At 56.4% G+C, this 27,877-nt stretch overlaps 2 protein-coding genes across 10 annotated transcripts; both read right to left on the reverse strand.

Annotated features, from left to right (window-relative positions):
- Positions 1-1,503: 1,503 nt before the first annotated feature.
- Positions 1,504-12,039, reverse strand: GFRA4 (GDNF family receptor alpha 4). Of its 9 annotated transcripts, none has more exons than XM_081257519.1 (7): positions 11,931-12,039; positions 10,051-10,102; positions 9,548-9,893; positions 9,350-9,459; positions 9,121-9,255; positions 8,286-8,373; positions 7,571-8,104 (listed from the first exon to the last, which is right to left on the reverse strand). In XM_081257519.1, exons 2-7 carry the CDS (start codon positions 10,100-10,102, stop codon positions 7,750-7,752), a joined length of 1,086 nt encoding a protein of 361 aa, XP_081113645.1. In that variant the 5' UTR covers positions 11,931-12,039; the 3' UTR covers positions 7,571-7,749. The 9 variants fall into 9 exon arrangements, with proteins under 9 accessions (XP_081113650.1, XP_081113645.1, XP_081113644.1 ...); XM_081257518.1 differs by lacking the exon at positions 11,931-12,039 and adding an exon at positions 10,285-10,411; XM_081257516.1 differs by lacking the exons at positions 10,051-10,102; positions 11,931-12,039 and adding an exon at positions 10,285-10,482.
- On the reverse strand, positions 11,911-27,734 carry ADAM33 (ADAM metallopeptidase domain 33). The gene is given in 24 exon segments (XM_081257527.1): positions 11,911-12,050; positions 15,146-15,213; positions 15,216-15,269; positions 15,271-15,305; positions 15,407-15,498; positions 16,794-16,941; positions 17,017-17,125; positions 17,209-17,286; positions 17,381-17,579; positions 17,663-17,771; positions 17,921-18,116; positions 18,358-18,447; positions 18,560-18,737; positions 19,265-19,407; positions 19,495-19,579; positions 19,663-19,829; positions 19,992-20,063; positions 20,151-20,216; positions 20,460-20,649; positions 20,736-20,812; positions 21,010-21,088; positions 22,838-22,914; positions 25,249-25,328; positions 27,598-27,734. Coding segments are annotated over 24 exon segments (2,520 nt in total). The 5' UTR covers positions 27,698-27,734; the 3' UTR covers positions 11,911-12,022.
- Positions 27,735-27,877: the final 143 nt, after the last annotated feature.

Raw genomic sequence — 27,877 nt, forward strand, 5'->3', positions numbered from 1 at the left:
AACCAACAGGGTGGGCACCTCAGACACCTCTGCGCAAAACTGAGCCCTGGGGTGTGGGAGGAGCCCTGAGCAGCTTGTGAGCAGACTCCCCAACATCCCCACTGTGGCCTAAATTGCCCTCAACACACCAGTGCTGGGGACAGAGACTCGTGTGCGGGACAGCTCTGCCCGGGCACCATCACGCCCATGCCGGTGCCTCGCCAGCTGCCCTTGGTCATTCAGCTACTCGTACTCTCATGGGCCCCTGCTAAACCTCAGGTATGCTGATAGGTTTAGTCCTCCATGGCCACAGCGTCGTCCTTGGTCTTGAATTTTGATGAAGTTATTATGTCCAATCACAAAGTCTTGTCTGTAGGCCTTCTGCATGCCCAGCCCCACGTTATGCGGCTCCTGCCCTCAGAACAAGGTCAGAACAGTGCATTTCAGCACCCTGGTAGAGTGCAAAAGGTCTAGAAGGATAAGATCGGCATAAAGTAAGTTGAGAAAGTCCAGAAGAAGCACAAGGAAGGGCTGTGGTTCATACAGGGGAGGGTGGGTGAGGCACCAGGTCCAGGCCAGGAGGCTGGAGGAGGCCTGCCTACCAGAGCTTGGGCCTCAGCCATGGTGGGAAAGAACTGAACCTCTAGTTCAGAGGCCACTGGTTGGGGAGGACCTTGAAACTGTTCCGGGGAGGGTTGTGGGAGCCATCAAGTGTCTCTGGCTAGAAACCTGTGATTGAGTGATACTGGGGCAGTTTGCTACAGCATCAACAGCATCGCCCAGCCCCCTTGCAGTTAGGTTGGGGCCATAAACTGGGCTTTAGCCAAGAAATGTTGGAAGAAGTGATATATTCAAGTTCCAAACTTTGCACAAACACCATGCTCCCACATGGGACTCCCTGGAGGTCACGTGTTAAAAGACGCTGGAGATAATAAGGGTCCGAGTCACCACTTAAAGGCAAACCACCTGACCAGCAAGAGCTGTGTGCTGGCCTGTGCATCTGAAGAGCAAACTTTACCGACCCACTGAGATTTGGCATTTTATTACAACAGGCAGGTTTTCTTACTCTTATTAATACACAGACTGGCACTTTGAAGTACAAGGCAACTATAACCAAAGCCTAAGGTATGTGGCATTGGCTTAGTTAGTGGTCAGGCGGCAGCAATGAGAAAACAGACACAGCAGGCAGAACAGCTGGGGATCCCTGTCAGGTGGTGGCAAAACATCTGGTATGGCTATGATGTGGATAACTTGTTAAAGCAAACTACTTTTTTGCTGTGTTTACTGAGTTATTTTGTTCAAGGGGAAGAAGCTGGAAGAAAAACAGAATGTGGTATATGTTGATTGTTACTTGGCAAGACAGAGTTGAGTTCCAGAAAAAAATTAGCCAGTTTACAAGCAGAAGTGAAGGGGGTGGAGAATCCTGAAATCCAGGGTTGTGAAGTGTTGGAGAAGCCAAGTAGTCTTGCTTCCAGCCTCCAAACAGTAAGACATGCTTATGAGCAAAAAAAAGCCCAGGGAGACAGTGACTTGGCCTCCGAGTAAGAATCACATAGAGGGTGTGGTCTTCCTGCTTGAGCCTCATAACCTCAAGGCCATCATCTTGAGGGGGAGTCATGTGGATAAGCAGAGAAATAAAGCGAACCTGAGAACTGTGCCCAGGAAAGAACCAGGAATGCTGTCATTGACCCTGGGCCTGCCTGGTAAATAAATAAAAAGCATGGGTTTCTGAGGGAATTATGTTGCCAAGAAAACCATTAGCTTGACCATAAAAAAATGAGAACAACCAACCCTGTGACTATCGAGAGTCGTAATTAGAACCACCCAAGGCGGGAGATGGTTGTGAAAGCTGTGCGAGGCGGGCCCGCGACCCAACGCCACCTCAGATGTGGCCAGAGAGCAGAGTTGGGCCTGGTCAGGAACCTCCCCCACCTCGAGGCAGGGCCCGGCAGGATTTCAAAGTCCCTGTAGGCCAGTGATTGCAGTGTGTCGGCCATCCTCCTCCTGCCCATCCGGTCGCTGTGTGTCGGCCAGGCACTGTTTGGGGTCCAGGGACTTAACAGTGAACAATGCGGACCAATTCCCTGTCCTGGTGCAGTCTACAATCTAGTAGGAGAGACAAAAATAAAGACAAGGCCAGGTAATAATTTCTGTGAAGCAAGGATGGGGTAGGGGTTGGGGTAGACAGTGCTTGGGGGTGCTAGGGAAGGCTCTTGTGGTAAGGTGACAGCGGGGTAGAGCTCACTGAAGGAGGGAGCTGGCACATGGACGCCTGGGACAAGAGTACTCCAAGTAGAGGGAGCAGCAGGTACAGAGGCCCTGAGGAGGCAGTGTGCCTGCTGGGTGTGCGCAGCAGCAAGGCATGGGGGCTGTGGGGGCAAAATGGGTCCAAGAGCTGTGGTAGGAGTTGGGGCCAGCCAGGTCCTGCAGGACAGTAGTTCTCAGCAGTACAGGGCTTCCCCTAGGGGACATCTTGGAAAGAGGAGGGGCAATTTGATTATTGCATTCAGAGGGGCACCACTATGATTTAGTTGGTGGGCCTGAAAAATTCTGTCACCAAGTGCAATGTCACTCCTAGTATCTGAGTCCCCAACCCCAAACATCTCTGTGGGTTGCATCTGAACAGACATACACCCTGCAGCCCTGTATTACTAGCTGTGTGACATGCCTGGCAAGGATTCTCTTGCATCCTGTGTCCCCAACCTGAGGAAGGGACTAGACTAGATGATCCTGATGACTGTATGAAGCATGCTGCACAGGGAGCTGGGGATCCACCCTGGCTGCTGGGGCCCATTTGCATACCCTGTAGGTCTTTCCTCCTCATTTGCGTAACCCTAGTCCCTGGAGGGCTCAGGTTCTGAGGTTTTGTACATGTTTTATCTTCTTGTGCATATACCCATCTTGATTTTCCTCTGTATCTTCTGCCTTGGACTGGAGGCTCCTTCGGGTGTGGGGTAACGTGTCCCTGGCAGAACATCCTCCCAAGACATCCTTCAAACCAGGCCTTCCCAGGCCTGCAACCCAACAAGGCAGGGCCACATATCTGCCTCCTTTCACATGGATGCCAAGCTCACTGGCAAGTTGCCATCCAGCTGGGGACCTCTCCTGAAGCCCTGCATAGCCCCTTCCCTCCTGCCTCTCTGGAAATTTCACCCACCAGTGTCCACAATTCCTGTAAAGCTAAGCCAGTTCTGTGAGTTTGGCCGCACCTGACTCAGTTGGGGTGGGTGGAGAGAGGAGGGGGGCAGTGAGCAGCTTCGTACCAACCTTGCACCTTAGACAACAGGCTCCAGGCCAGAGCGGGCATTCATGAACCATGAAGTTTCCACTCATAAATCCATGGATGCTTCCAGCACCTGCCCTTTTGCCTGCCCCCATCCCCAGCCACCTGCCAGCTAGAGGCTCAGTGTTGACAACAGCTAACAGAGACCCAGCCACGGGGATGAGGCCAGGGCCAGGACTACAGTTTCCCAGAATGCATGTGAGAGAGTGATAGCAAGCAGGCTACCTGGCAGGACACAGAGGCCAATACTCAGATGTGGAGCAAGGCAGGACGCTTTCATGGTTGTGGGGGCCACTGGACTCAGCTTTGAGGTGTTTGGCCAGACTCTACATGTTACGAGTCAGGACCGTTTTACATGGAAGCGACAGAAACCAAACTCAGACCACCTTAGACAACTCCATTAGTTTCCCGAGGCTGCTGTGACAAATTACCCAACCTTGGTGGCTTTAAATGACGGAAATTTATGCTCACAGTTCTAAAGGCCAAAAGTCCAAAATCATGGTGTGAGCAGAGCTGCGCTCCCCCCAGAGCAGAAGCTCTAGGTGAGAATCCGTTCCTGGCCTCTTCTAGCTTCGGTGGCTGCCCACGTTCCTTGGCTTGTGACCACATCACTCCTGTCTCTGCCTGTGTCTTCACAGCACCCTCTCTTCTGTGTTTCTATCTAATCTCCCCCTGCCTCTCTTTAACAAAGATGCACAAGACTGCATTTACAGCTCCCTCTGATAAGTGCCTCCTCTCAAGGTCCTTAATTCAATCACATCTTTTGCCATAGAAGGTAATATTCACTCTTTTGCCTACAAATAAGGTAACATCCACAGGTTCCAGGGATTAGGGTGAGGACAAATCTTTGGAGCCACCATTCAGCCCATTACAGCAACAAAACCCTACAAAAGTCAACTGTCCCTGAGGTGGCAAGACGATGGCCTCTGCATGTCACAGGGCCTTGTCCCTCCTTTTGGCTTCTATCTCCAGAGTTGGCTAGGTCTATGCCCCAGACAGCCTCAAGCCTCCCACAGGAAATGTTCACTCTGGGAAAAAAAAACAGAGAGCCAGGCTGACGCCTGAGCTGGAGAGAACTACTGATGGAAGACAGCCAGCTGCTATGGAAAAATTTTGCTGTTTTCCATTAAATTCCACTCACTTTTATCTTCCCAATCTTTTGAAAGGCATATGCCTATATTTCACTCTGAGTAAAAAATGGAAGTAGTAGAGTTTAACACACTCTCACATAAAGCACATAACTTAGCATTGTGTGCTTGGGCTACCACACAATGGTGGTAAGTAAACAGGGCAAGGCAATGCTTTCACTTGACCACACACACCCCGCCCCCCCACTCTGCTCCAGGTGTCCATTCCCACACAGGTGTAGGTGGCTGAGAACATTCCTCCTTTGTGAAGTGGGAACAGGTTAGACTCTGAGCTTCGCTCTGTCCAACACCCCTCCTTTTTCCATTGGAAAACTGTCCTTCCCATTCCATGTGATCTCGGTGGGCTGACATCGCTCTCCAGGCCACAAATCCTTGGAAAGAGAAGCACCTTTCTCTGCTGAGAGTGCTAAAGGAGAGACTGTAGATATGGGGCTGCTGGTAGAACCCTTACCTATCCTGTGGTGAGAGCCTATCTGGCCTCAGAGGGGAACACAGACCAGCAGGGGTAACATCATTTGAACCCCCGGAGACAGCTGCACCTGAAGCCCAAATTGCTCAGATGCATGCCCAAGCCAGTTTGATCTGTATTTGGTTCCAATCAGGAGAGTACTGGCTGAACCTGGAGGCTGGTTGACAGCTGCCCCGTGCAGTGTCTGCGGGTTTGGTATGAGTTGTTAACTACAGTCTCAGAGCCAGTGGCTCTTTTTCTGGTCAGGACAGCCCCAGGCCTGGGCTTCGGCATGGTCTGTACCTAACCCCTGTGTCTTAGGTCGGGTTCTCCAGAAGTGGAGCCCAAGACAGGGATTCTCAGACCATGATTTATTGGAGGGAGTGCCCTCAGGGGAAACTCTAAGTGAGGAAAGCAGGAGTGGGCAGGGGAAGGAGCTAAAGTAGGATGTGGTCTCAGCTGGGATCCAGCCTCAGCCTGATCCCACAGGGAACTCTGAAGCATGACTGGCACACATAACTATCCCCCGCGGCACGCAGGCCAAGCCTCTGAACTCCTGCCTCAGTCAGTCACTGGCCACTGGCCACCTCTGGGAGCAGAGTGTAACCTTATAGGCACTTCTTCTAGAAAAGGGGTCAGCTGTGAGCTGTGTTGGCAGCCAACATCCCCAGCAGCTTGGGGATGGGTTGCACTAGCCCAGAGAGTTCTGAGCAAGGCACCAAAAGTCTCCACTTCAACCTGTCTTGTGGTCCTGTTGCAGCAAAATTAGAAATGTTTTCCCTCTCCTGAGAACAAGGAAAATAAAGGGAACAGTGAACAGGCTAGAGAAGAAACCTAACCTGGCCTGAAAGAGTTAATCACTCCTAGTTTTATTTTAACTGTTACTAATCTGTAGCGTCTGTAACTAGATTTGTACTTCACAAAGCTAACCTATCACTTTTTTTTTTTTTTTTTTTTTTTTTGGCTGTGTTGGGTTTTCTTGCTGCGAGCAGGGGCTGCTCTTCGTTGCCATGTGCGGGCTTCTCACTGTGGTGGCTTCTCTTGTTGCGGAGCAGGGCTCTAGGTGCACGGGCTTCAGTAGTTGTGGCACACGAGCTCAGTAGTTGTGGCACATGGGCTCAGTAGTTGTGACTCGCGGGCTCTAGAGCACAGGCTCAGTAGTTGTGGCGCACAGGCTTAGTTGCTCCACAGCATGTGTGATCTTCCTGGACCAGGGCTCGAACCCGTGTCCCCTGCATTGGCAGGCAGATACTTAGCCACTGCGCCACCAGGGAAGTCCTAACTTATCACTCTTTGACACTATGTGAATTACATCCTTCACTCCCTTGTAGCAAATCACCCCTTGTAGCTGTCTGCATTTCAGAAAGGAGGTCGCAGGCTGATAACCCAGAGACTAATAGACCCAATTACTGGGTTGCCTGACGCCAGCAGTGGCTGTTTTGAAATAATGCAAGAAGAAGAAGAATGCAAGAACTTCAGCATTTTGATCCTTATCTCTCACTTCCGGACTGTGAACTCCCCCTATAAGAATCCCTGTAATTCCCCAAGGAAGGTGGGGCACAGTTCTTGAGGCGCTAGCCTACTGTGTCTTCCCTTTGCCTGGCAAAGAAAAGAAAAAAGCCTCTCTATTTCTTATCTTCCAAATCTCTGTCTCCGTATTTCTATTCGGCATCGGTGCATAGGGAGACAAGGTTTGGCAACAGTCCCTGCCAAATCTCAACCAAGTTTGAGAAGGAGCAGCCCGGAGACACGGTAACTCATCAGGAGTCCCCAAGCCTTTGAGGGAGGCTTAGTACCTTGCCCCCACTCTTCTGCCCTCTCCGCCCAAAACTCCTCCACAGAACTGCAATTTAACACGATGCCCTTGGCATTCTCTGGGTCCACACTGGCCACACAGTGTTTATAAAAAGCTTTATGATAAATTTCCCTCAGCTCCAGGAAAGAATTTGACTCTCCACGTGGACAGAAACAGATAAATTACGCAGAAATCAAAAAACAAAACCACCATCGCCCCTCTTTCAAGTGTCTATCAGGGCGAGGCTCTGTGTGCACTGAGGTAGGGCTTCCCTAAGTGAGCACAGCAGGTGATCCCGGGGCTCCCAGGAATACCATAAGTGGAAGTGTGTCAATCAGGGTCTATGTTTGGCTTCAAATAACAGACACCTGGGGAGAAACTGGCTTAAACAAATTAGGGGTATCATTTTTCTTACATAATAAAGTCCAGAGGAAGGTAGACGGGCTGGTGAGCCACAGTGTCATATGGTTCCACTTTCAAGATGGTGCCCATGCTCCCAGGCATTGCCTCCAAGTTCTGGGCAAGAAAAGGAGAGGGTTGAGGCCAGAGGCTAAAGGGCCCAGTCAGCAAGTCTGTTCCTTTTCAAAGAGCTCTCCTGAAAGCCTTATCTGTGAATTTCACTCACTGGCCAGAACTGTGTCACATGAACACCCCCTAACTGCAAGGAAGGCTGGGACATGTACTGTGTTTATCTGATTACTAGCAGAGAATGAAAGAATAAACAAAAGCAACCAAAGTCCCTGCCACTAGGACCTGAGAGGTGATTCAGTTCAGCATTCACAGGTGAGAAGATGATGCCTGGAGAGGTTCTGAGGCCACCCAAGTTCTTGGAGGCCAGCAGAGGCACACCCTGTGGCTGACCTTGGTCTCCAGGCTCCCAGGACACAGATCACATGAAAGCAAGGCCAGTCTCAGTGCACATGGATTTATTGAGTTATGGATGCCATTCCTAGTGCCAGGTTGAACCACTGGGAAGGTGGACATATGACCAGTGCAATGTAGGGAACTGGATTCTCACTCTAGGTGGTGTCCAACAAGCAGCATATCGTGGACAGGAAACACTCTGACAACGTTAGTTATGGGGTGCAGGTGGCTATCATGATGGGTGGTGCCTAACTGGGAGGATGCCATGACGGCTGGAGTAGTAGAGGGAGTTTTGCCTACAAGTCTGTTCAGAGGGAGTTTTGCCTACAAGTCTGGTTAAGTCTACCCTTAAAGCATGATAAAAGTGTTCAGACCTGCAAAGGGCAGTAGGGCAAGAGCACTGGGGCCAGCTTGGGAGGTAAGCCAGTCCCTTTTCAGTGGGGCAGTAGGTCACCAATGAGGCCCAGTATCCCAGGCAGGGTGGGACAGTTGGCTGTTGTCCAAGGTCTGCTGTCCTCGTCAGAGCAGGGGCTGGAGAGCCAGAACAGGGAGCACGGAGAGCATGGAGCTCCCCTCCAGGGACGCATCTGCAGAGGACACCTTGGCAGATGAGAGCGGAGTATGAACTTGAGGCAGAAGCCTGGCTCTGCTCTCTGCCACCCCCACCATCCCAGGCCATTCACGCCTCCATCTAGGCCCAACTGGCATGGAAGGGTGGAAAGAGGCAGTGCAGGAGCTGCCACCTCACCATTCCCTCCCTGAACCTACCGGTAGGAGGCTGTGCTCAGGGTCCTGGTGGGGGTCCAGCTGGTCGTGTAGGACTGAGGGCCACCCACCGTCAAAGGCCTGTATGGCTCTATCTATGGAGAGAGGGGTGCAGGATGGGCTTGGCTGAGAAACCCTAGCACAGGGCCCAGCTCCTCAAGGACAAACTGAGACCCTTGGCATCCTGCGTGGGCCCTCCCCAGATAGAAATGGGGAGATAGGACATCCGCAAGGCTTTTGGAATGGAAGGTGCTGGGCGAGGAATAACAAAGAAAGTTGTGTTAAGAGTGCCTTACATACTGTAGTCTTCTATCCTCACGGGAGCCTGACAATTATCATCCCCATTTTACAGATGGACACAAAAAGGCTTAGAGGAATTTAACTCTCAGCTAAGTAAGTGGCAGAGTCAGTCTTCAAACCCAGGCCCTCTAACTCCCAAACTGGTCAGCGAACCACCCAGCTATTCAGACCCGAAAGGCAAGATCTTTAATGGGGGGAGTTGGCTGTGTGGGGGGGATGGAACCGCCTCAAAAGTGGCGGAAGCAGGAATCTCGCCTTGTTCCATTCCAGGTCCTCGGAAACTTGTTTTAACCGCCCCCACTTCCTGCCCGCAGGGGCACCAGCCTAGACTACCCTAGGATTCTACTTTGGTCTGTGACTTGGTCTCCGGAACCAGCTGGGCGCAGATTGCCCAAGGGGCAAGACGACAGTAGAGGGGGTAAGTGGGCCTACAAGGCTGCCGGTGAGGGCTTCAGTTTCCTCACCGCCAGCTAGGCAGCTTGGGAGGGGGCAGTAAGCCCCGACTGGACTCCCTTCCCGCCCCGCCCGGGCCCCTCACCCAAGCAGCGGTTCCTTGTGAAGAGCCCCCGGAAGACTTCGCACTCCTCGCGCCGGTTTCCGCTGGCTCCGCAGTCGCACCAGGGCGCCACGCGCGCGCTTGCGTTGTCCACGTAGTTGGGGGTGACGGCGGTGCCTGCCAAGACCCCGAAAGCAGGATAATCGGCCCACCCGGACAGAGGCATTCCCAGGAGAGCCCCCGCCCCAGCAGGGATCCGGGCGGTGCATACCCACGAGGCTGGCGTAGGCGCGCAGGCAGCTGGGGACCTGGTCTCGAAGGCAGCCGTCCAGGTTGCTGGGGGCAGGCGCGCAGGAGGCCTGGAAGGCCAAGAGGCGGGGCCTGCGCGGAGCGGTCGGAAGGCGGTGAGTGGGACTCGCCCCCCGCCCGCGAGCCCCGCCCCCTCCCTCTACTCCACCTCCTCCAGCACCTGCAGACCCGGCTGTGCTCGCAGGCGTCTAAGGGCGCGAGGCAGGAGGGCGGGGCCGGTTCAGGACCCGAGAAGGCGCAGGAGGGCACGAAGGTCTGGCGCCGGCGCTCGGCGCATGCGGGGCCGCCGCACGGGCAGAAGAGCAGCGCGTGGGTAAGCTCGGGCGGCCCGCGAGCGAAGAAGCGGCGCAGGGCGCGGCGGCAGCGGGCGCGGGGGCAGTTCCCCGGCGCGGCCCGACCCAGGCACTGCACCACGTACGCGGTGCGCAACCGCTGGCATCGCGCATCCGCGGTGCACGCGTCGGCCGCGTCCACGCATCGGTTCGGTGCGACAGCGCTCGGTGACCCTGGTGGAGCGGCGGGCAGGCTGTGGTTGTTGGTGTTCCTTACACACACACACTTCACCTCCGCCTCCCAGTCAGGGCCGCCGAAGATGTGGGGTGCTCAAAACTCCGAGGTGGGCAGAATGTGACCCGAATGCGTGAGCGACTGGTACTGACTGACCTTCCGTTGTGGAGTTGGGCAGTGGCGGGGTCAGGGATTTCCTGCAGCACATCTGGGGTGGATGGGGCGTGTCGAGGCTGGGCCTGTCCTCCCGCAGAAGCTGAGGCCCACCCTCTGCAGGCAGCACCCCTCACCCATCCAAAGAGGGGTCCATGAGATTCCTCTCATTCTCCTGGCCCCCATCTGACACGGAAAATAGCAAGGCTTCTGGGGACCTGGCTCATGGAGACTTACCAGAAATGGTGCTGAGGACAGTGGCCGCTCCTCTTCCTCTCTGACATGCCGGGACGCCTGACCTTTCTTCCTTTCCTCTCCTTACCCCTCCCCCTTGGAGACCCTTTGAGTGGCCTGTAGGTTTCGGGTTCTCCTTTCTTCTTGACCTTGTCTTGTGCTTCCTCCTGCCCCCTGCCTCTGTGCCTTCCCCCTCCATCCTCTTCTGGTGCTCCCTCCTCACCGATCTAACTGGTGCTGCCCCATCTGGATGGACTCTGGTTTCCCCCTGGGCTCTCCACTCTCCACCAGCCAGGTAAAAAGATTCCCCACTAGGGCTCTGGGCACCGGAGCAATTTAGGCCTGGCTGCCGGAGTGTGGATTCAAGAGAAGTCCCAGATGGCAGGCCACAGGGCTCTGCCCTTAGCCACAGGGCGCTTCACTGGGGGCAGAGAGTGTGCCTGGCACAGCCCAGTCACACACCAGGGGTCTGTTGGGCAGAGGGTGAGCTTTATCCAGAAGTGCCATGGGCCACATCTAAATCCAGCCAAGCTACGGTCTCTGGAGGTCAGAACTTGGCAGCCCCTTCCTAGGACCTCAGTCACAAAACGAGACTACCCCTGCCCCTCGGTGCTCTCAGCCTCCAGGAACCTTGCTCAGGTGAGAAGCCTCTGGCACCAAAGTTTGAGGGAAGTTTCCCAACCTGGTTAAACACCCATCTCGCTGTGTGTGTGTGTGTGTGTCTCGCTGTGTGTGTGTGTGTGTGTGTGTGTAGATATTTCCTGCCTCAGGGCTGGGAGCAGGGCCCCTCTCTGGCACTGGCCATCTCTTTTGGGTGGCTGTGGAGGAAGGTAGAATAGACACTGAGGGCTTGGAATAGGTCTGTGAGTGGACGGGATGGCCAGGAGAGGGGTAAGCCTTTCCTTTCTCTCTCCTTTTCTCCCCTCCAGTCTCCTACCCTCCCTTCCAGGACTCCAGAGCAGCAGGCAAACTTTGCCCTTCTCTCCCAGCCAAGCCCTCACATCCCCAGGCCGCAGCCACACACAACAGCACCTAGTGTCTCCTGAGATCTTGGTCCCACTTCTGTTCCTTTGCTTACCTGTTTCCCTCCACCAGGAGCACCCTTACTTCATCTTCACCCTCAAAACAGCACATCTCAGCTCCAAGATCTCCTCTGCCTTAAACGTTTGCCAGATTCCTTTCTCCTCAACCTACACCACCTGGTAAAGTGACCCCTCCCTCCATGATGACCCAGGTGGGGAAGGGGTAGTCCAAGCGGGTGGAACAGCAGATGCATGGCATGGAGACACTGAAGATGCAGGGCAAGGAATCAATGTGAAGCTGCAAGACTGAAGGTGGAGGGCTGGGTCTGGGGGAAGGGTAATAGAGGCGGGACAGCAGGCAATAGGAAAAAGAAAGTTTCTGGGGCAGAGCTACCAAGGCGAGACTTGGGAGACTTAGGAGGCCGTGGCTCTGTGGGACCCAAAAGCTGGAGGCGGGGTGCTGTGTCCCCACACCTTGAGCACAGGTGTCTCACTGGTGCCCCTTCCTGCATTTCAGCTTTTCCTAGAATCACCTTCTTGCCCTCCAACCTTGTGTTTGAGGAGGGAAGAGGATCAGGGACAGAGAAGCCGAGGTTCAGAGGTCTGGGGGAGGAGGCAGCCACTCACCTAGAAGCAGTAGCAGCAGCGACGCGGGTGCCAAGCAGCTGGCCATGCTGGGCAGCAAACAGAGGAGAGGACGACCAGAAGCAGAGCCCCAGTCAGACAGGTGCCTCCTTCCCAGCGCCCCTGAGCCATAACGAGATGGAAACCCAAGTGTCTGCGCTGACGCGCTCTTCTGGGGGGAGGAGCCTTTGCATCAGGAATGACTCCCCGCCCCCAGTGAGTCCCCACCCAGGCTGCGCCTTCACGCATATCTGGGAGCCACTGAGTCCGGCGCCTGACTGTGCCTAGATGGATCCCACCACACCCCTCAACACACACACAGCAACGCCCACACAACAACCCAAGGAGACCTTGTCTCTCCCACGCTAAACCATTAACTATGAAACAACACTGTTCTTTTCCATCTTTTATAGTTTTATTGTTAACTTTTTATTAGCTAATTTCAGACTTGCAGAAAAGTTAGAGCATTGCAAAAATGCTAGCATTCCCTTTATATCCCTCACCCAGTTTCCCCTAACATCAACATCTTACCTGACCATAGTACAATTACTAAAACTAAGAAATTCATGTTGGTACAAGACACTTAACTATAGACCACTTTGAATTTCTCCAGTCTTTCCACTAATGTCCTTTTTCTGTTCCAGGATCCCATCCAGCATCCCACATTGCACTTAGTCGTCATGTCACCTTAGTTTCTTCCAATCTGTGGTAGTTCCTCAGTCTTTCCTTACAAACTGGGTGCTTCCCTATGTGGCCCTGCACGGTGGGCAGTCCCCCTTCTCGAGGGAAATGCAAGCCATAAAAACTTCTTTCAGTGGCATTAACTTCTCGGTCTCATTGCTATGTCGTCTCTATAAATCAGAATCCCACTGCGAACACAGGAGTGGGCTTTAGCAAACAGTCTCATTCAGTGCCTTCAGCTGGTAGAGTGAAAGCAAGGCCTGAGCCTTGGGGCTGCTTCTCTGCTGCCAGTGGGTGATTGCAAGAATTCCCCAGTTCTTCACACCCTATGAAATATGATTTTGCTGCTCCTCCCTGGAGGGGAGGTGGGGTTTGCCTCCCAATCCCTGGAACCTGGGCTGGCCCTGTGACTTGCTTGGGCCAACAGAATGTTATGGAAGTAAAATGTGCCAGTCATGGACTCTCAAGAAGCCTGACAAGCTTCCACATACTCTTCTGCAAGAGGAGGTGAGTGAGGTACTTGCCTCAGGATCACAACTACTGATTTTTCTTTTTGCCTCAGGCTCCAAAAATGCCTTGGTATGGTAACTGATCCTGTCTTTAGTTAAATTTTTGATATTTTGTTCATCGTGGACTTTTGTATTAATTTTGATCTTTAAAAATATTACATTAAAATATTTTTTATCTTGATTACTTTTCGTGCCCAAGGTGAATGCCTCCCTTGCCTCACTCTAATCCTGGTCCTGCTCGCTTAGAACCCTCCCCAGCTGTTATATGTGAACAGGCCTGGGCTAGCCAGCTCATCCCCATCACCCTAGCCAACAGCCAGCCAACCCCAGAAGCAGCGACCAGCAGTTGACTGCAAATGTATAAGTGAGCTGAGCTGAGACCAATCGAACCACCAGCTGACTTGCCAATTCACAGAATTGGTTATTGTTTTAAGCTACTAAGTTTTGGGGTGGTCTTGTTATGTAGCAACAGCTAGCTGATAAAGAAGGTCACTCAGCAACTTTTGCATGAAGCAAGGGGAGAGAGTAAATGGCTGCTGAGAGTGTCCAGGGGAGGCAGGAGAGGTGGAGCAAAGGGAACATTTAAGCTAGGCAACACCATCCTATGCCCTGATACATACGGGGCCTGGCTGTCATCTGAGGCTCCACCCACCAGCCACCACCCTTTGTCACCCTCAGGGAGCCCCATGGTGTTGAATTTACAGACAGGAAAGACAGAAGTCCAGGGCAACATGTCTTTCTTCTGACTTCTACTTCGATGTCCTTTCCAAAATGGCTTCCTTTGTCACCTCCCATGGAATGGAGGAGAACCTGATTAATGTTCAAAGTAAGGGGACTGCAGCAGGCCCCATGCTTCTCTGAAACCTCACCTAAGGACTAGGAGTGGGGTGGGGCTGAGGAAGCATCTGAGGGACAAGAGAGGGTAGGAGACGGCAGGAAGGAAGGTCCCAAGGATTTCGTTTGTTTTGCAGGGGCCAGGCTCCAGGGAAGTGGGCTCAGTCTGAAATGTAGGACCCCTGGAGTCCAGGCTTCTGGCCCAGCAGTCACTGCCCTCCAAAGAGCTACGTCCGAATAAAGTGAGTGTAGCAGACACACCTAGGCTGCCTGGACATAGGCCTCTCTGGGTGCCCAGCATGACCCAGCGCCCCCTAGTGACGGGAGGTCAGTGACTACATGACCTTCCCTCCTGGGACTGATGGATTCACGCTTGAGCTGGAGGGTGTACCCTAGCAGGATCCCACAGCCCTAAGGAATGGGGACAGCACTGAGCAAATTTTGATGAGGCTCCAGGGTCCTGGAGTAGGTGGTGTGGCGGTAACTCAGGGAAGAAATTTCGAAGCTGCCTGAAGGTGCAAGAGGTGTGCTGACTCCCTGGCTCCGCCCCTGGGGGGCGGGGTCCAAGTTCCTGCTGTGGCTGTCAGTAGCCACCTGTCCTTAAGTCTTCTCATCTCAGGAGTCACTTTTCGCCAGAGACAGGATCTTGGCTTTTGGACTCTACCTGCTGAGAATGACGTGGGAGAGGGTCATCCCCTGAGGGCTGGGACCCCAGGCTGCAAATCATGCGTCAGGGACCCCCTGTCCTCCCTCAGGGAAAACCAGTGACCCAGGAAGAGCCAGAACTTCTTCCTCCCCTGCCCCAGGGGCCTCCAGCATCTGGCCCCAGACAACAGCTTCTCCACGAGGTCTGTCTCATTTCCATACTACAAGCTCAAAAACCTCAGAGTGGGACTTCCCTGGTGGTCCATTGGCTAAGACGCTGCACTCCCAATGCAGGGGGCCCTGGTTTGCTCCCTGGTTGGGGAACTAGATCCCACAAGCCGCAACTAAGAGTTCGCATGCTGCAACTAAGAGTTCACATGCTGCAAATAAAGATCCCACGTGCCACAACAAAGATCCTGCATGTCGCAACTAAGACCCAACGCAGCCAAATAAATAAATATTAAAAAAAAAAACCTCAGAGTAAGGGACTGTGAGATGAGGGGCAAGAGGTGGATGGGTGAGCAATGGGAAGTGGAGGGCCCCACCTACCTTGGGGGTACAAGCAGGGCCGTGGGGCGCAGGCTTCTCAAGGTGGCTGTTGGGCTCTGGCAGAGTTCTCAAGGTCTGCGGAGCAATAGGTGGGGGAAGAGTGCTGTGAACATAGGTGGCAAGAGTCCCTGATGCAGGGTGGGGCATGGGCTCAAGGTGGCTGGGTGCTAAGTGGAGAGGAGGGGGCCCATCTGAAAGGAGGCAGAAGACAAGAGCCTGTCCCTTTCCTTCCCTCCCCATCTCCCACTGTGCCTCACGCACCCAGGGGCCGGAGCTCTGCAGTGGCTGTCAGGCCCAACTCCATTGGGTGAACACTGCCTAGAGGTTGGCCCCTGCATGGGCCATCTTTGGGTCTGAGCAGTGGATAAGAGGCCAGGAGATTGAGACAGTGACCATTAGTAGGGCACCCTGGGGCTTCTTCCCTGAAGCCAGAGGCTTGCACCCAGGTTCTCTCCAGTACACTTCCTGCTCTCTCCTGAGAGGAGCCCTTGGGGTCCAGGCTCCAGTTGAGACTCATGCTTTCCCAGGGCCTCTGACACTTCCTCTCTCCAGCCCTGATATTTCTCCTAAGCTCTGGAACCACCCCAGCATCCTCCAGACGTTGGCATCACTCAGGTCCCAAAGAGGGGCGGACTTCCTTCCCCAGTGGTACCTGTATTTGTGCTCCTTGTCATTGGGTGGCCCTGCTGCCCTCGATGACTCCAAGCTATGCTCGGCTGCTCACACCCCATCTCCCAGGGCCTTACCACTTCCTTTGATGTCTCTTTGAAACAGTCTCCTCAATACTTCACCTGGCTGATGACATGCATTTGCTGCCCCGCCCCGTAAGCCCCCAGTGATGACACACCAATCTCTGACCACCTTGATCCTCCGCTCACAGACCCACAATCAACACTAATTGTGTCAAGGCCCTCAGCTGGTGCCCTGCCCCTGTCTGGGATGCCCTCTTCCTCCATCTCCAGCCCAAACTTTGCCCTCTCCCTCAGCTTGCCCAGAACGCTCCCAAGGCTAGGCTTTGTCAGACGTGGTCATAGGGCTCATGCCTTGCCCAGCGCCCAGTGAAGGGGCAGCCCTAGACTGACCATGCTTGGTATCATGTGACCCTCATCGCAGGTCGTGGAGAACTGGGTTAGGGGCAGGCCCTAGGCACAAGAGCAGCCAGCACCATAGCTGCCCAGCGGTAGCGAAAGGAAAGATGTGCTGGGTCCAGCATTTGGGAACTTGAAGGGGATAACAGCAGAGATTTAGAGGAAATGCCAGAAGGCTGAAAGCTCACGAGAGAGAAGCTGGAGAGGCCTTGAAGGGTACATTGGAGCAGGAATTGCATTATAAGCTGGTGAAAAAACAGGGCAAAGTCAAGGATGAGGCAGCCTCTTGGTGGGAAAAAAGAAGATATGGACAAGAGGTACTGAATCACAGCAGTGGGGGCCAGGGTAGAGGGCCCTGCATGGATCCACGCCTCTGGCTTCACTGGAGGCCACTGGGGCCTCTGCTCAGTGCTTCTTTCCATTGCCTTTGCCTGCCTCTCTGCACCCGGGGGCAAGGCCTGAGGACCCCACCCCAGCTGCCCCAGGTACAGCAGAGCTCTGAGGATCAGGAACCAAAGGAGTGGGCTCAGGGAACAGGAACCTTAGCCCTCAGTGCCTACCCACTGCACATGGGGTCCCTCCTTGAGCCCCAAAGGCATTGTTGGAGACGGAGTCCCGGGTGCCGGCAGCAGCACCAGGCCAGGCTGGCCCCAGGGAGCAGGGGCAGCAGAAAACTAAGGATCACCGCCAGCGTGAAGGTGTCCTGGTCTGCGGAGGACAGGGTATGGCTGAGTCCTGAGGTGCATCACAGGGGCCCTCCCCACTTGCCCCCCATGGGCGCACTTTCAGGCTGCATAGGACCGCTGTCCACACTACCACCAAACCCTGGCTTGTCACAGGAAGGCGGAGCCCAGCCCAGAGCACAGTGGCAATTACGGTTACTATTGCAAACCTGCAGTGGAAAAGAGAAAAGGAGGGTCCCACGAGATCAGGGACTTCCAAAGTCACCCCACACACACCTTTCAGGCCACTCACCCCGCGACCATGGCAGGCGGTCAGGCAGAGCTCCAGCTCTCGGAAGGTAGTGTTCTGGCAGCGCCTTTCCTGGCACACCTATGGGCAGTGTGTGCACTGGGCAGTGAGGGGGATTGATGCTTTGGCCTGCAGGACTCAAGTGGCAGGGAGGGGTTGGGTGGGCAGGGCTCACCATTCTAGGTCCACACTGGGTGCCTGACTCTACCAGGCCCAAATCAGGCAGGTCCAGCTGGGTGCCGGGCAGCACGAGGGCTCCCTTGCAGGTCACCTGGCGGCTGCCTAGGGGTACGGTGGAGTCCACCGGCACCATGTGTGGCGCCAGTGCGCTCTGCTCCCCGCCCTGGCACTGCAGTTTCCCACACTGCGCATCGCTAGGGACGAAGTGCAGGGTAGTCAAACAGCGTGGAGCTTCTCCACACCCTCTTCCCCAGCTTCCCCTCCCTCCGCTCCCCACCTCTGCGCACAGGGCACGAAGCTGCTGTCGCCCTTCTGGCCGCAGTTCCCATGGGCGTCTCCCGCAGAGTTCACAACCTGGAAACAAGCCTCCGGGGCTGGGCGGGAGCCTGAGAAAGCATGGGCGGGACTGGGCAGGGGGGCAGCCCAGACCTGAACCACGCCCTTTCTGCCTCAGTTTTCCCCCGCCCACCTCCCCCTAGAGCGTTAAGCTGAGCAGACCGGAGGATGCGGGCGGAGGGCCCGCTCTTGGTCTCACCAGGCCCCCAGAGCTGCTGGCACTGATGCTCCAGCGTGGGACACGCGCCGTCCCGGCAGTAGCCGCGGCCTCTGGCGCAGGGCGAGCCGTCCAGTAGATAAATGTCGGGGGGGCAATAGGGGGAGGCGCCCGTGCAGAATTCAGGGAGGTCACAGTCACCCGCAGACCGGCGGCAAGGCGCACCCGCCGGCTTCAGCTACGCAGGTGACCCGGGTGGAGGGAAGGCGGCGAGGCATAGAGAGAAAACGAACAGTTAGAGATCCACTTCGAGAGCGCCAATCGGACACGAGAGAGCCCTGTGGGGAGGTCCAGGCGAACCCACGCACAGAGCAGAGCCAGAACCCACAAGGGGGACCGGAGGGCGCCGATTAGCCAAAACCAACAGGCCGGCTCCCAAGTGCCCCCAACCCTCACCCCCGAGCCTCCCATACACTCACCAGGCAGTGTGCGCAGCAGTCCCCGTGGGTGCACTGGGCCCCCGCACGCAGCGAGCAGTTGTGGGCATGGCAGCAGGAGTCCGGGCACTCCTGGAGCCGGAAAGGCGAGGAGGGACCAGGTGAGGGTGCAGCGCCCAGACCTCCGGGGAGGGGGCGGGCGGACACCAGCTTGGTCCCCCGGGGTCGGTCGTGCGGACCCAACCTGGCCGGCGCCGCAGTCGCACTCCTCGCCCTCTTCCACGAAGCCATTCCCGCAGTGCGCCCGGGGCACTAAGAGCCCGGAGTCTGGCGCGTTGGAGAGGCACGCGCCCCCTCCCTTGCTGAAGAAGGCGCGCAGCTGGCGGCGGCTGCAGGCGCTAAACACTCGCGGGAACGGGTGCCTACGGGCGGGGGAGGGCGTCGGGCATACGGGGACCACCCCCTGCCAACCCCTGCTCGTCACCAATCCCCTCCCCCCCTGCACACAGGTGCTTGGCTACGCAGCCGCCGGATGCGCGAACACCGCCTGAGCAACTGGCGGCCAGAATTCTCTAGAGGCAGAGCCCAGAGAGGGTAAGTAACTCGCGCAAAGTCACACGGCGAGCACGAGGCAGGAGGGTGTGACGCCAAGAGCGGGCAGCCCAGGACCCAAGGCCGAATCCCAACCCAGCGCCGCTCCTCCCGGGGTTGGAGTCACCTCGCAAGGTTGTCCGAAAATAATTTATCATATCATGAGAATCCACTTTGCCTGCGTTCCCTACACTTCAGCCTCATAAACAGCCCTCAGGGCAGGCACTATTATCATCATCCCCATTTCACAGAAGAAGAAACTGAGGGATAACCATTTCGCCCAAAGAAATGCAGCTGAGGAAGGCCCGGGTCCCGCGGAGCCTGTCCTGCAGCCCCGCCCCCGCCCCGGCGCGGGTACCGGGTAGCTGCGGCCATCACGCAGCCGCCCTGCTCCACCGCTGCCTCCACGCAGCAGCCGTCGGGGTCGTGGCTGAGGCCGAGGCTGTGGCCTATCTCGTGGGCCATGGTGGCTGCAGCACCAATGGGGAGCTCCGAGTGGTCCTGGGAGGGCGTGGGGACGGTCACTGCGGGCTGCGGAGACCACCCCCCAGCACCTCTCCTCCTCCTCCCGTCCCGGGTGGCGCTCACGGTGCTCACGCCTCCAGAGCTCTCCGCGCGGCACATGCCCTCGACCGGCGCCAGGCCCACGGTGGCGCCCTGGAAGGCGCGGCCCCTGAGGGAGGAGCGCGGCTTGACCGGGCGGGCCAGGAGTCCGGACCGCCCGGCCGGGGCCGCGTAGGGGTCGGAGGTACCCACGTGAGCAGCTGAGCCGAGTCGTGTGGCTGCCGTGCCCACAGTCCCTGGCGCCACTGCAGGAAGGCCCAGAGCGTGGCGTTCGCGTCTGGCGTGACGCGGCTCTGGTCCTCCTCGGTCCACACTTCCAGGCCGGTCAGCGCCACCTGAATGTCCAGAGTCCTGAGAATCTGCGGGCGCGGCGGGGCAGGGCTGAAGCGGGAGGCCGCCGCGGTGCCTGTGCTCCTCCATGGGAGCGCCCCTCTTTCCTCCCCTCCGTTCCCTCTCCCCATCTCCAAGCCTGCCCCTGTCGTGGTCACCCGCAAAAGGGCTCTTCCCCCCGCCGACCCAACCTGATCCACATAGCTGGCGACCTCCAGAAGACGCTGTTTGGTGTGGTTCAAGTTCCGGTGCTGGGTCAAGAACTAGAAAAGCAGCAAGCAATACTGCGTGTGAGGACGGGCTGAGCTCACCCCATCCAGGCCTGCCAACCCCTTTGGGGCTTCTCTCACCAGGGTGTGATCCGCCACTATGTACAGCTCCAGGTACCTCGGGCTCCCCAGGGACTCCCGCCTCTCCTGGGGAGGCGGCAATGGTGACCCTGAGTGGCAGGCTGCTGGGCTTGAGCCCTGACCACCAACCCCAATTCCCAGAAAGCATAAAGTTAACTTTAAAATTTTGCTAGAACTTGTTTCTTCAGCCTCCAAATAAAAATGTCAGGACAGGAGGCCCTGAATTGGGGCTGCACTTTCCTGTCTCTTCTGATTTTAAAGAGCTCTGGATACTGCATTCCTACCCCCACCCCTGCCCGTGCTCCTGACCCTGATCTGGGTGGCACACGAAAGGCTGGCCATGTCCCTTTTGTCCCCTGGGTCCCTGTAGCCACAGGCCCCTTTCCAGCTGAGCAGCTGCTCTGTCCGGAAGATCTTGTGGGTCAAGAAGTCTTTGGAGTCCCCAGCTGGCCAAGGATGCACATAATAGCTGGCATTGCTGCTGAGTGTGATCAGGCCCCTAGGGTGCAAAGGGGTACAGGGGTGGGCAGTAAGGGAACTCTTTCCCTAGCCCCAGGCCCAGCCCCCTCCCCCAGAACTCCTCACCTCATCCCAGAGCAGATGCTGAGGACTACCCAGGAGTCCAGGAAGCCCCTCACACGCCCATGGTAGTGGCAATGATCCTGGAGAGCAAAGGACCCAGCCCCAAATCTCAGCCAGGACTGAAGTGGGAGGGGCAAGAAAGAAAGCATGGTGGGGGACTGGCTCCAGCTTCTCCTTAGGAACAGGAGGAGAATGGGGGAAATGGTGGAGAGGCCCTTGGTGGGTGCATACCCCAGCACTCCTCACCCTGTTCTCAGAGTCCATGCAAGTATCTCACCATGTGGTTGGGGAACAGCACTACTGGCTGCCCATCTGGGCTGTAGTGGGTTTCTGTGTATCCTGGAGCCAGCAGCCTGCTGGGAGGGGGTGTTGCAGAAATTACTTAATCCAGCCCTGCCTCCTCCAGGATGCCCTCTGGTCTTCCTCCCTGATTGCTAATTGAGTAACTGTATGAGTGAGGCACAGGGCTAGCACTTAGGAAGCAGCCAAAGTGCGTCTTAGGGAAGGGACAGGAGTGACTGTGCATTGCTCAGCTCAGAAAAATCTTGGGCTAGAATGAACAAGGTGAAGGTCAGGAAGGAGCCTTGGTGATGGCTTAGATGTGGAAATGGGCGTGTGGGAAGCACCAGGGAGGAACAGGAACACGGGAAAGTTTGTGATTCCCCTGGAGCCTGTGACAGGCAGCTGGATCCACAGGTCAGGGGCATTAGAAAGAGACTGGGCAGAAGGAGAGGAGTCAGGAGACACTGCCAAGGAGGTGGGACTTGGAGCCAAGGAAGTGTGTGAACTCCCTAGGTGGCCCTGGCTGCTGCCTACCCTTGTTGGGCAACTGGACAACCCTCTAGCCCACCTCCTCCCATTCGGAGTTCCTTCAAATCTTCTCCTCAAGCCCCCAGATCCCACATATCTCCCCACCTGTCCTTCACTGATGCTCACCTCCTGCTTCCAGAGAAAACAGAATCCACACCTGCTCCTGCCCTGCCCCTCTGAGCAGGGATCCTCCTCCCCTCCTTCTCCAGACCCCACTCAAGTAACTGAATTCATCTTCGGGCTCCATCTCATCAGGATCCTTCCCACCAAGATGGATCAACCATAAGTCAATTTCTCTTTAAAGAAAATCCTTCACCCCACCTCACCTTGACCTCTTTAGCCGCAGACTGCCCCCAAACACTTGTGATGCCTGCTTCTCCACTTCCCAGTCTTACTTCCTCCTCCAGCTTTGCTCCCCCACTCCATCCACACACTCAACCTTAGGAGGGAGGTGATGTGATCACCCTTTTTAACACATGGGGACATTGAACCCCAGAGAAACTATGGTTAGGCATGGTGGAACCTGAGTTCCACCTGAGTTTGTTCCCAGTGCATGGGGGAGAATAAAACATGTGTAGAGTGCTCAGAACAGTGCCTGCGATGAAATAAGCACTTGATAAATCATAGCTGTTGATAACACAATCTAGATGGTTTCACGAACCCACGCTCCATCTTAGACATTCATCTCACCCAGCCCAGCTCTGCCTGCTCATTCACCAGCTCAGAATCTTTGGCTTTGCACCATCCTGGACACTCAGCACCAAAATGGCCTTCTGTGATCTGGCCCTGCTAGGACTCCCCAGATTTGTTTCCCCTTGCTCCCCTCCCTCAGATGGAGACTCCCCAGGCAAGCCAGACAAATTGCCACCCCCTCTTGAATGTGCCTTGACCTATGTAGCCACTGTACCTTTGTCCCTGGCATTCCCGAAGCCTGGAGCACCAGCCCATCTTTGGAACCCATCTTGGATTCTCTTTTGACTCAGCGCACCCTGTGAGCACCCACCAGGTGATGCTCACTCATTCCTGGCAGGAAGCTGACAAGATGTTTCTGGGGCCGGGATGAGAGATGTGCCCCACAGCAGGGCTGACCCAGCCTCAATAGCCCACTTCAGTCTCGAGGGAGCCAGTCATGGGCTAGCATGACTCACCCTGTCACCTGCACCTCCTCCTCTGGGGTTCTCACCCCATCCAGCCTCCATCTGGGGTTCCCATCAGTCTCTGTCTCCAGCACTGAACCCTCCCCAGAGAGAGGGGCTATTCTTGGCTTCCAGCTCTTTCCCCGGCCTGGTACTCACTGATTCTTCTCCAGCTCTAGCAGGAGCTCCTGGCCTTCAGCCTTCAAGGCCACCAGCCCCACTTCTAGCTTCGAGACCTGGGCAAGAAGGAGTGTAGGGCTGAGAGGGCGGGCATCCAGGTCCCCTGCCTGCCAGGAAGCAGGGAGGATGTGGAGCTGACTGGTGAGGGAGTTCATGGGGAGAGCACAGGGGCACGGGGCAGAAGGCCCCCGCTTGCCATTGTGGGTGTGGATGGGTGTGGGGTGAGAACGTGCAAAGATGCTCTCAAACTCAGAATGTTTGTTGTTCTGACAGCAGCCATTTGACAGAGCCTGCTAGGTGCACTCCACATCCTCCCTGGAGAGACAAGTGGTCTCAGAAAGATGCCATGCCTTGCCCAAGGTTACTGGACTCTTCCTCTGGTCTTCCCTCCTCTTTCATGCCCAAAAGGCTTCCTCTAAGCAGGGAGGAGAGTGGGGTCCTGAAGACATTGATGCGCGAGAGTGGGGTAGCCACGGCTCAGGCCTCCTCACAGCCTCTCCTTTCTGTACCTTGCTGTTCCTTACTCCCTGTAGAATTCAGACTTAGTACCTCCACCTCCAATGCTGACTAGCTGCCCACCCCCCAAATTTTCCTACGCCTCTAGCAGGCTCACCCCACACCTGCTTCACTGAGCCTGTGAGGTAAACACTGACTCACACGCCTTGCCAAGAGAAAAACTCTGGTTTTCTTGGCTAGATGTCAGGAGGGTGGGCCTGGGCCAGCCTGCCCACCTCTCCTTCCCCTACCCTCTTTGCCGCTTCCACCCTGTGGGAATACCCCATCTGCCCGCTTTGTCCACTCCCTGGCTGGGAGCCCAGAGCTGGAGCAGGCCAGGAGCCTCCTGGAGAGAAGCTGTGTCTTTGGAATGCTGGCCCCCACTCTTGCTGGCCCTTCCCCTTCATCCCACAATGCACTGGCCTGGGCCCCAGGCCAAGAGGCTCAGAGTCTTGTGGAGGGGGCCTTCCTCTGCAGGTGGGGAGCAAATAGTCCCCTCCCCCAGCCAAAGGCCACCCTAGGCCCCAAGCATGAGCTCATGTGGCCGGAATGCCACTTGTTTTATTGGAGAAAGATTTGCACTGAGGAAAGGAGGCAGCCCAGATGGAAAGCTTCCTCTTGCCCCACCCCCATCCCTCTCTCTGTCCCTCTGCAGCCCCTGCTGTCCTCATTTCTTGCCCTCCTGGTGACCCTGCCCTTCACCATGCACTCCATCTCCAACCTAAAATGTAGGTGTTTCCTGCCTCTGGGACAGGACTCCCTGCCACTCTGTCTGCTGTCCTCATCTTGGCAGGCTTCCCATGGACAGAAAAATTGAGGAAAGCAAATTCCCTCTGGCACTCCCCTCCTATTTGGTCACAGCCCAGGCCAGGCCCAGAGGGAGGTCCGCAGTCAGGGTGGTCTCAGCATGTGATGTCCCTTCCCCTATGCCGGTGATGAACAATCTCAATCTCAGAGCTCGGGCTGGCACCATGCTGACCACTTGAATGGGGGCCCTGAGGGTCTGGGGGACCCAGTGAGGGCCCTAGGTTGAGAGTTGCTGGGCCTGTGGGGGCCCCCCAGCCTACATGGCAGTGCTCTCCTGCCTTCCTCCTTGCAGGCTTGGACAGTGGATTGTCTTCTCTTTCCTGAAAATTCATGATGAAAAGGGTGCTCTAGCCTTGGGGAACATTGGCCAATGGTTTCTTCTGGGTTAAAGAGCTGTGTGACCTTGGGCAGTTTCTCCAGCCTCTCTGGGCTTCAGTTTGCCCCTCTGTGAAATGGACATAGAAAGGCTGTTGGTCTCCATGCAGCACAGCTGTGTGGCACGTACAGATGGGGGCAAGGTTATTCTGAAAGTGTGTGATGGATGGCTGTTGGGAGGAGACTGGGACAGAGCGTCCAGAAGAAGCAAAACAGGGTGGGCTTGCCTTTGGGGGCACTAGGAGAGAGTGACTACTGGGCAGAAGTGGCATGAGCCAGTGAGACAAGTTTCAGGCCCCTAAATGGCAGTGTCCTGGAGAGGACAGCAATGCATCCACAGGGTCACATGTTCTGGTAAACTTTGCAAAAGGAAGATATTTTGGTGTTTTCTTAAAGAGGTCCTTGAAAAGCTTCTGGCCCCACTTCTGCCTGATGGGGTGGAGGTGGCCTGAATAACACTGGGAAGAGATGGTTAGGGAGGAGGTGGGGGAGAGGAAACTGGAAAATGACTTCCATGTGTGCAGCCTCTCTCCATCTAGACGTCTCCCACCTGCCCCTGTCAAACCTTCGGGGAGGGGCCTGAAGGACTCTGGGGATCTAGGGACCCCAGCGAAACTGCCACGCTGATTTGGCCCCTGCCAAATCTTTGGGGAGGGGCAAAGGGGCTGAGAGACCCTGGGCCTTTGCAGAGTAAGGGATGACCTGGCACTGACCGGCTGCTCCAGGGTGACCATGTGCCGGGGTCGTCCATCCAGAACCCAGTGCGGGATGACTGGCTCTCCAGGGGTGTTTCCTGGGGAGAGGACAGAGCGCAGGGTGAGGGGAACCTGAGGAACACAGGGAAATTGAAGACAACAGAGGGATAGAGTTAGAGGATGTCAGCAGGCAGGAACAGGAGACTCCATCTTCAATACTCAAAAGTTTAGCCTGGAGAAGGGTGGCCACCCATGGGGCATCCTTGGAATTGAGGAGCCACCAGGGAGGTGGCAGAAGAGAGACAGAGGAGCCTGGGAAGAACGGCTCAGCTGGGCACTTGGGAGACCCACTGACCTTGGGAGGGGGGAATTGGGGTCAAAGATCACAAGGAAGAGACCAAGGCCCCTAATACAGAGGGGAAAGGAAATGGGAGGCAGCTTCGGGTATTTTTAGACTGGGCAGCAGATACTTTTAGGGTGAGAGATCTGTGAAGACAGGACGCCTGTGTCTCCCCCACCATCTGAGAAAAACAACAGCAAGATGTTGCCCAACGCCCCCTCTGGGGGCTTCATGCTGGGGGCAGGGCTTCCAGGGACACTGGCCCAGAAGCCCCCTCCTCGTGTCTTCAAGAGTGGGGGCGGGGTTTGTTTGGGAGACAGAGCCTGAGTGCTCCCAGGATGGGAATGCTTAAGGGGGGCTCCAGGAGGAATACCAGAGCGAAGCATGACTCAGAAAGTGCCTGGAATGCTCCCCTGGAATGCTCCCAGCACCCCCCGCCCCAGCCAAGTGGGCCCCGGAAACTCTCACCACACCCGCCCTGCAGGAATCAGACCTCAGGCTGCCCAGAGCCTACAGGCAGCCTTCCCTCCATCCCTGGGGAAGCCCAGGTCCCAGAACTGACAGCTCCCCAACACCCGCCCAGCCCTGGCCCCAGTCCTGCCCAGGCTGAGATGGCTGCCTATGGAAGTGGCTCAACTCCTGCCAGGCCACACCGACTCCTTTCTCCTTCTCCATCTCCTCCTGCAGACCCCATCATCAAAGACCTGGAATAGCAGCCACTCCAGGAAGTCCCCTTCTCCCAAGAAGCCCTCCTTGATTGGATCAGCAGTTTCCATCAGGTAGATGGGGGGTGGGGGTGGGGAGGCGCAGGGCCTTGGAATTGAGGCTGAAGGGCCAGTGTAGCGAGGGGTCTGAGTGCGGGGTTGGGGTGGGGGCAGTCTCAGGCCAGAGAGGACTTAACTCGGTGTGGAGCACCAGGTCCAGCTGGCCCTGGGTTTCCCAGGGTGGAGAGGGGAAGGTGTGCCTGTGTGCATGTGTGAGTGTGGGTTCTCCTCCTGGCCCTGTGCACACACGTTGGCCATTGGCATCTTGACGGGGGCAAGGAGGCAGAGATGAAGCTGTGGTGACTAGGTGGATGGGAGTGGAAACTGAGGAGCCAGTGTGGTGTTGGGGAGCATAGAGTCCCTCTCCATTCCTCCCACGGGTCCCTTCATCCTCCCCTGACCCCAGGCTGAAGAGGAGGGAGCAGCGGAATGCCTGGGGACCATCCCCAAAGGCATGAGGGCTGTTGTCCCTCCCCGTCCACGTCCCAGAACAGGGCAGGACACTATCCCTGTTGCCACCCGCCCCCCCACCACCGCACAGTGCTCTGGAACCCACTGTCCCCAGGCTGCCCAGCCCTTCCTGCCCGCCTTGTCAGGCACTTGATGTACAGGACTCCGCCAGTCCTCCCACCCTTTGGGAGAGGTTTTCATCAGCCCCATCTCACGGAGAGTTTATAGAGGTCAAACTGAGAAGAGACAGAGCTGCAGTCTTCCCCCAGGGCCCTGCTAAACACACACCTTCTGTTCGAAGCCGTTTCTATCTAACCAAACAAGGCAACAATATAAACAATATACACACTGCCCCAAGGCCCGGGGATGAGGGGATGAACATGGAATGATGCATGAGTGTGGAGGCCACAGCTAGTCCCTTAGTGTGAGGGCGCAACAGGGACTCCAGGCCACCGGTGGTCTGGGGCTTCCTGGAGGATGGAGGCCCACTGAACCCTAGGAGATGAAGGTGCAGGAACCTTCATACTGGCGGATGGGGCCACAGCAGAGAATCCAGAGGGGTTTGGGGGTGCTGAGCGGCTGCTTGAAGGGAAGGGGTCCTGCCACTCTGCTTCGCCATTGGCACAGGGTATCTGGGCACAGTGTGCAAGTCTGGGCCCTGAGGCCAGCACAACTGCAGTTGAGAGTCCCTGGACAATTCCCACAGAAACTCTCCCAAACCCTCCCCATGCCCTGTCCTCCTGGCCCGCGCGAGCCCCGGGGATTTCCGACCCTCCATCCCAGATAGCGACCTCGCTGCGCACTCCCACTCACCTTGGAACGCCTCAGCCCCCCACACCGGCCACGGTAGTCGCAGTAGCAGCAGCAGAGCCAACGCCGGCGACCCTCGAGCTCTCCGATATCCCGGGCGCATAGCTGTGAGCGCCTAGCATCTGAGCTGCGGCTCCCAGCTCTCGGCTCCGCCCCGGCTGGATCGCGGCCCACCCACGCCCTCTGCAGCCGGCCCGCCGCCTCCCGACCCTCCCGCACCCCCCTCCTGGCCCGCAACCCCCTCCACGCGCGACCCCGCACGGAGCCCCGCCTGCCCGCGCCA

The sequence above is a fragment of the Mesoplodon bidens genome, assembly GCF_964165515.1.
Source record: "Mesoplodon bidens genome assembly, chromosome: 15".
In the NCBI taxonomy this organism is placed as follows: domain Eukaryota; kingdom Metazoa; phylum Chordata; class Mammalia; order Artiodactyla; family Ziphiidae; genus Mesoplodon; species Mesoplodon bidens.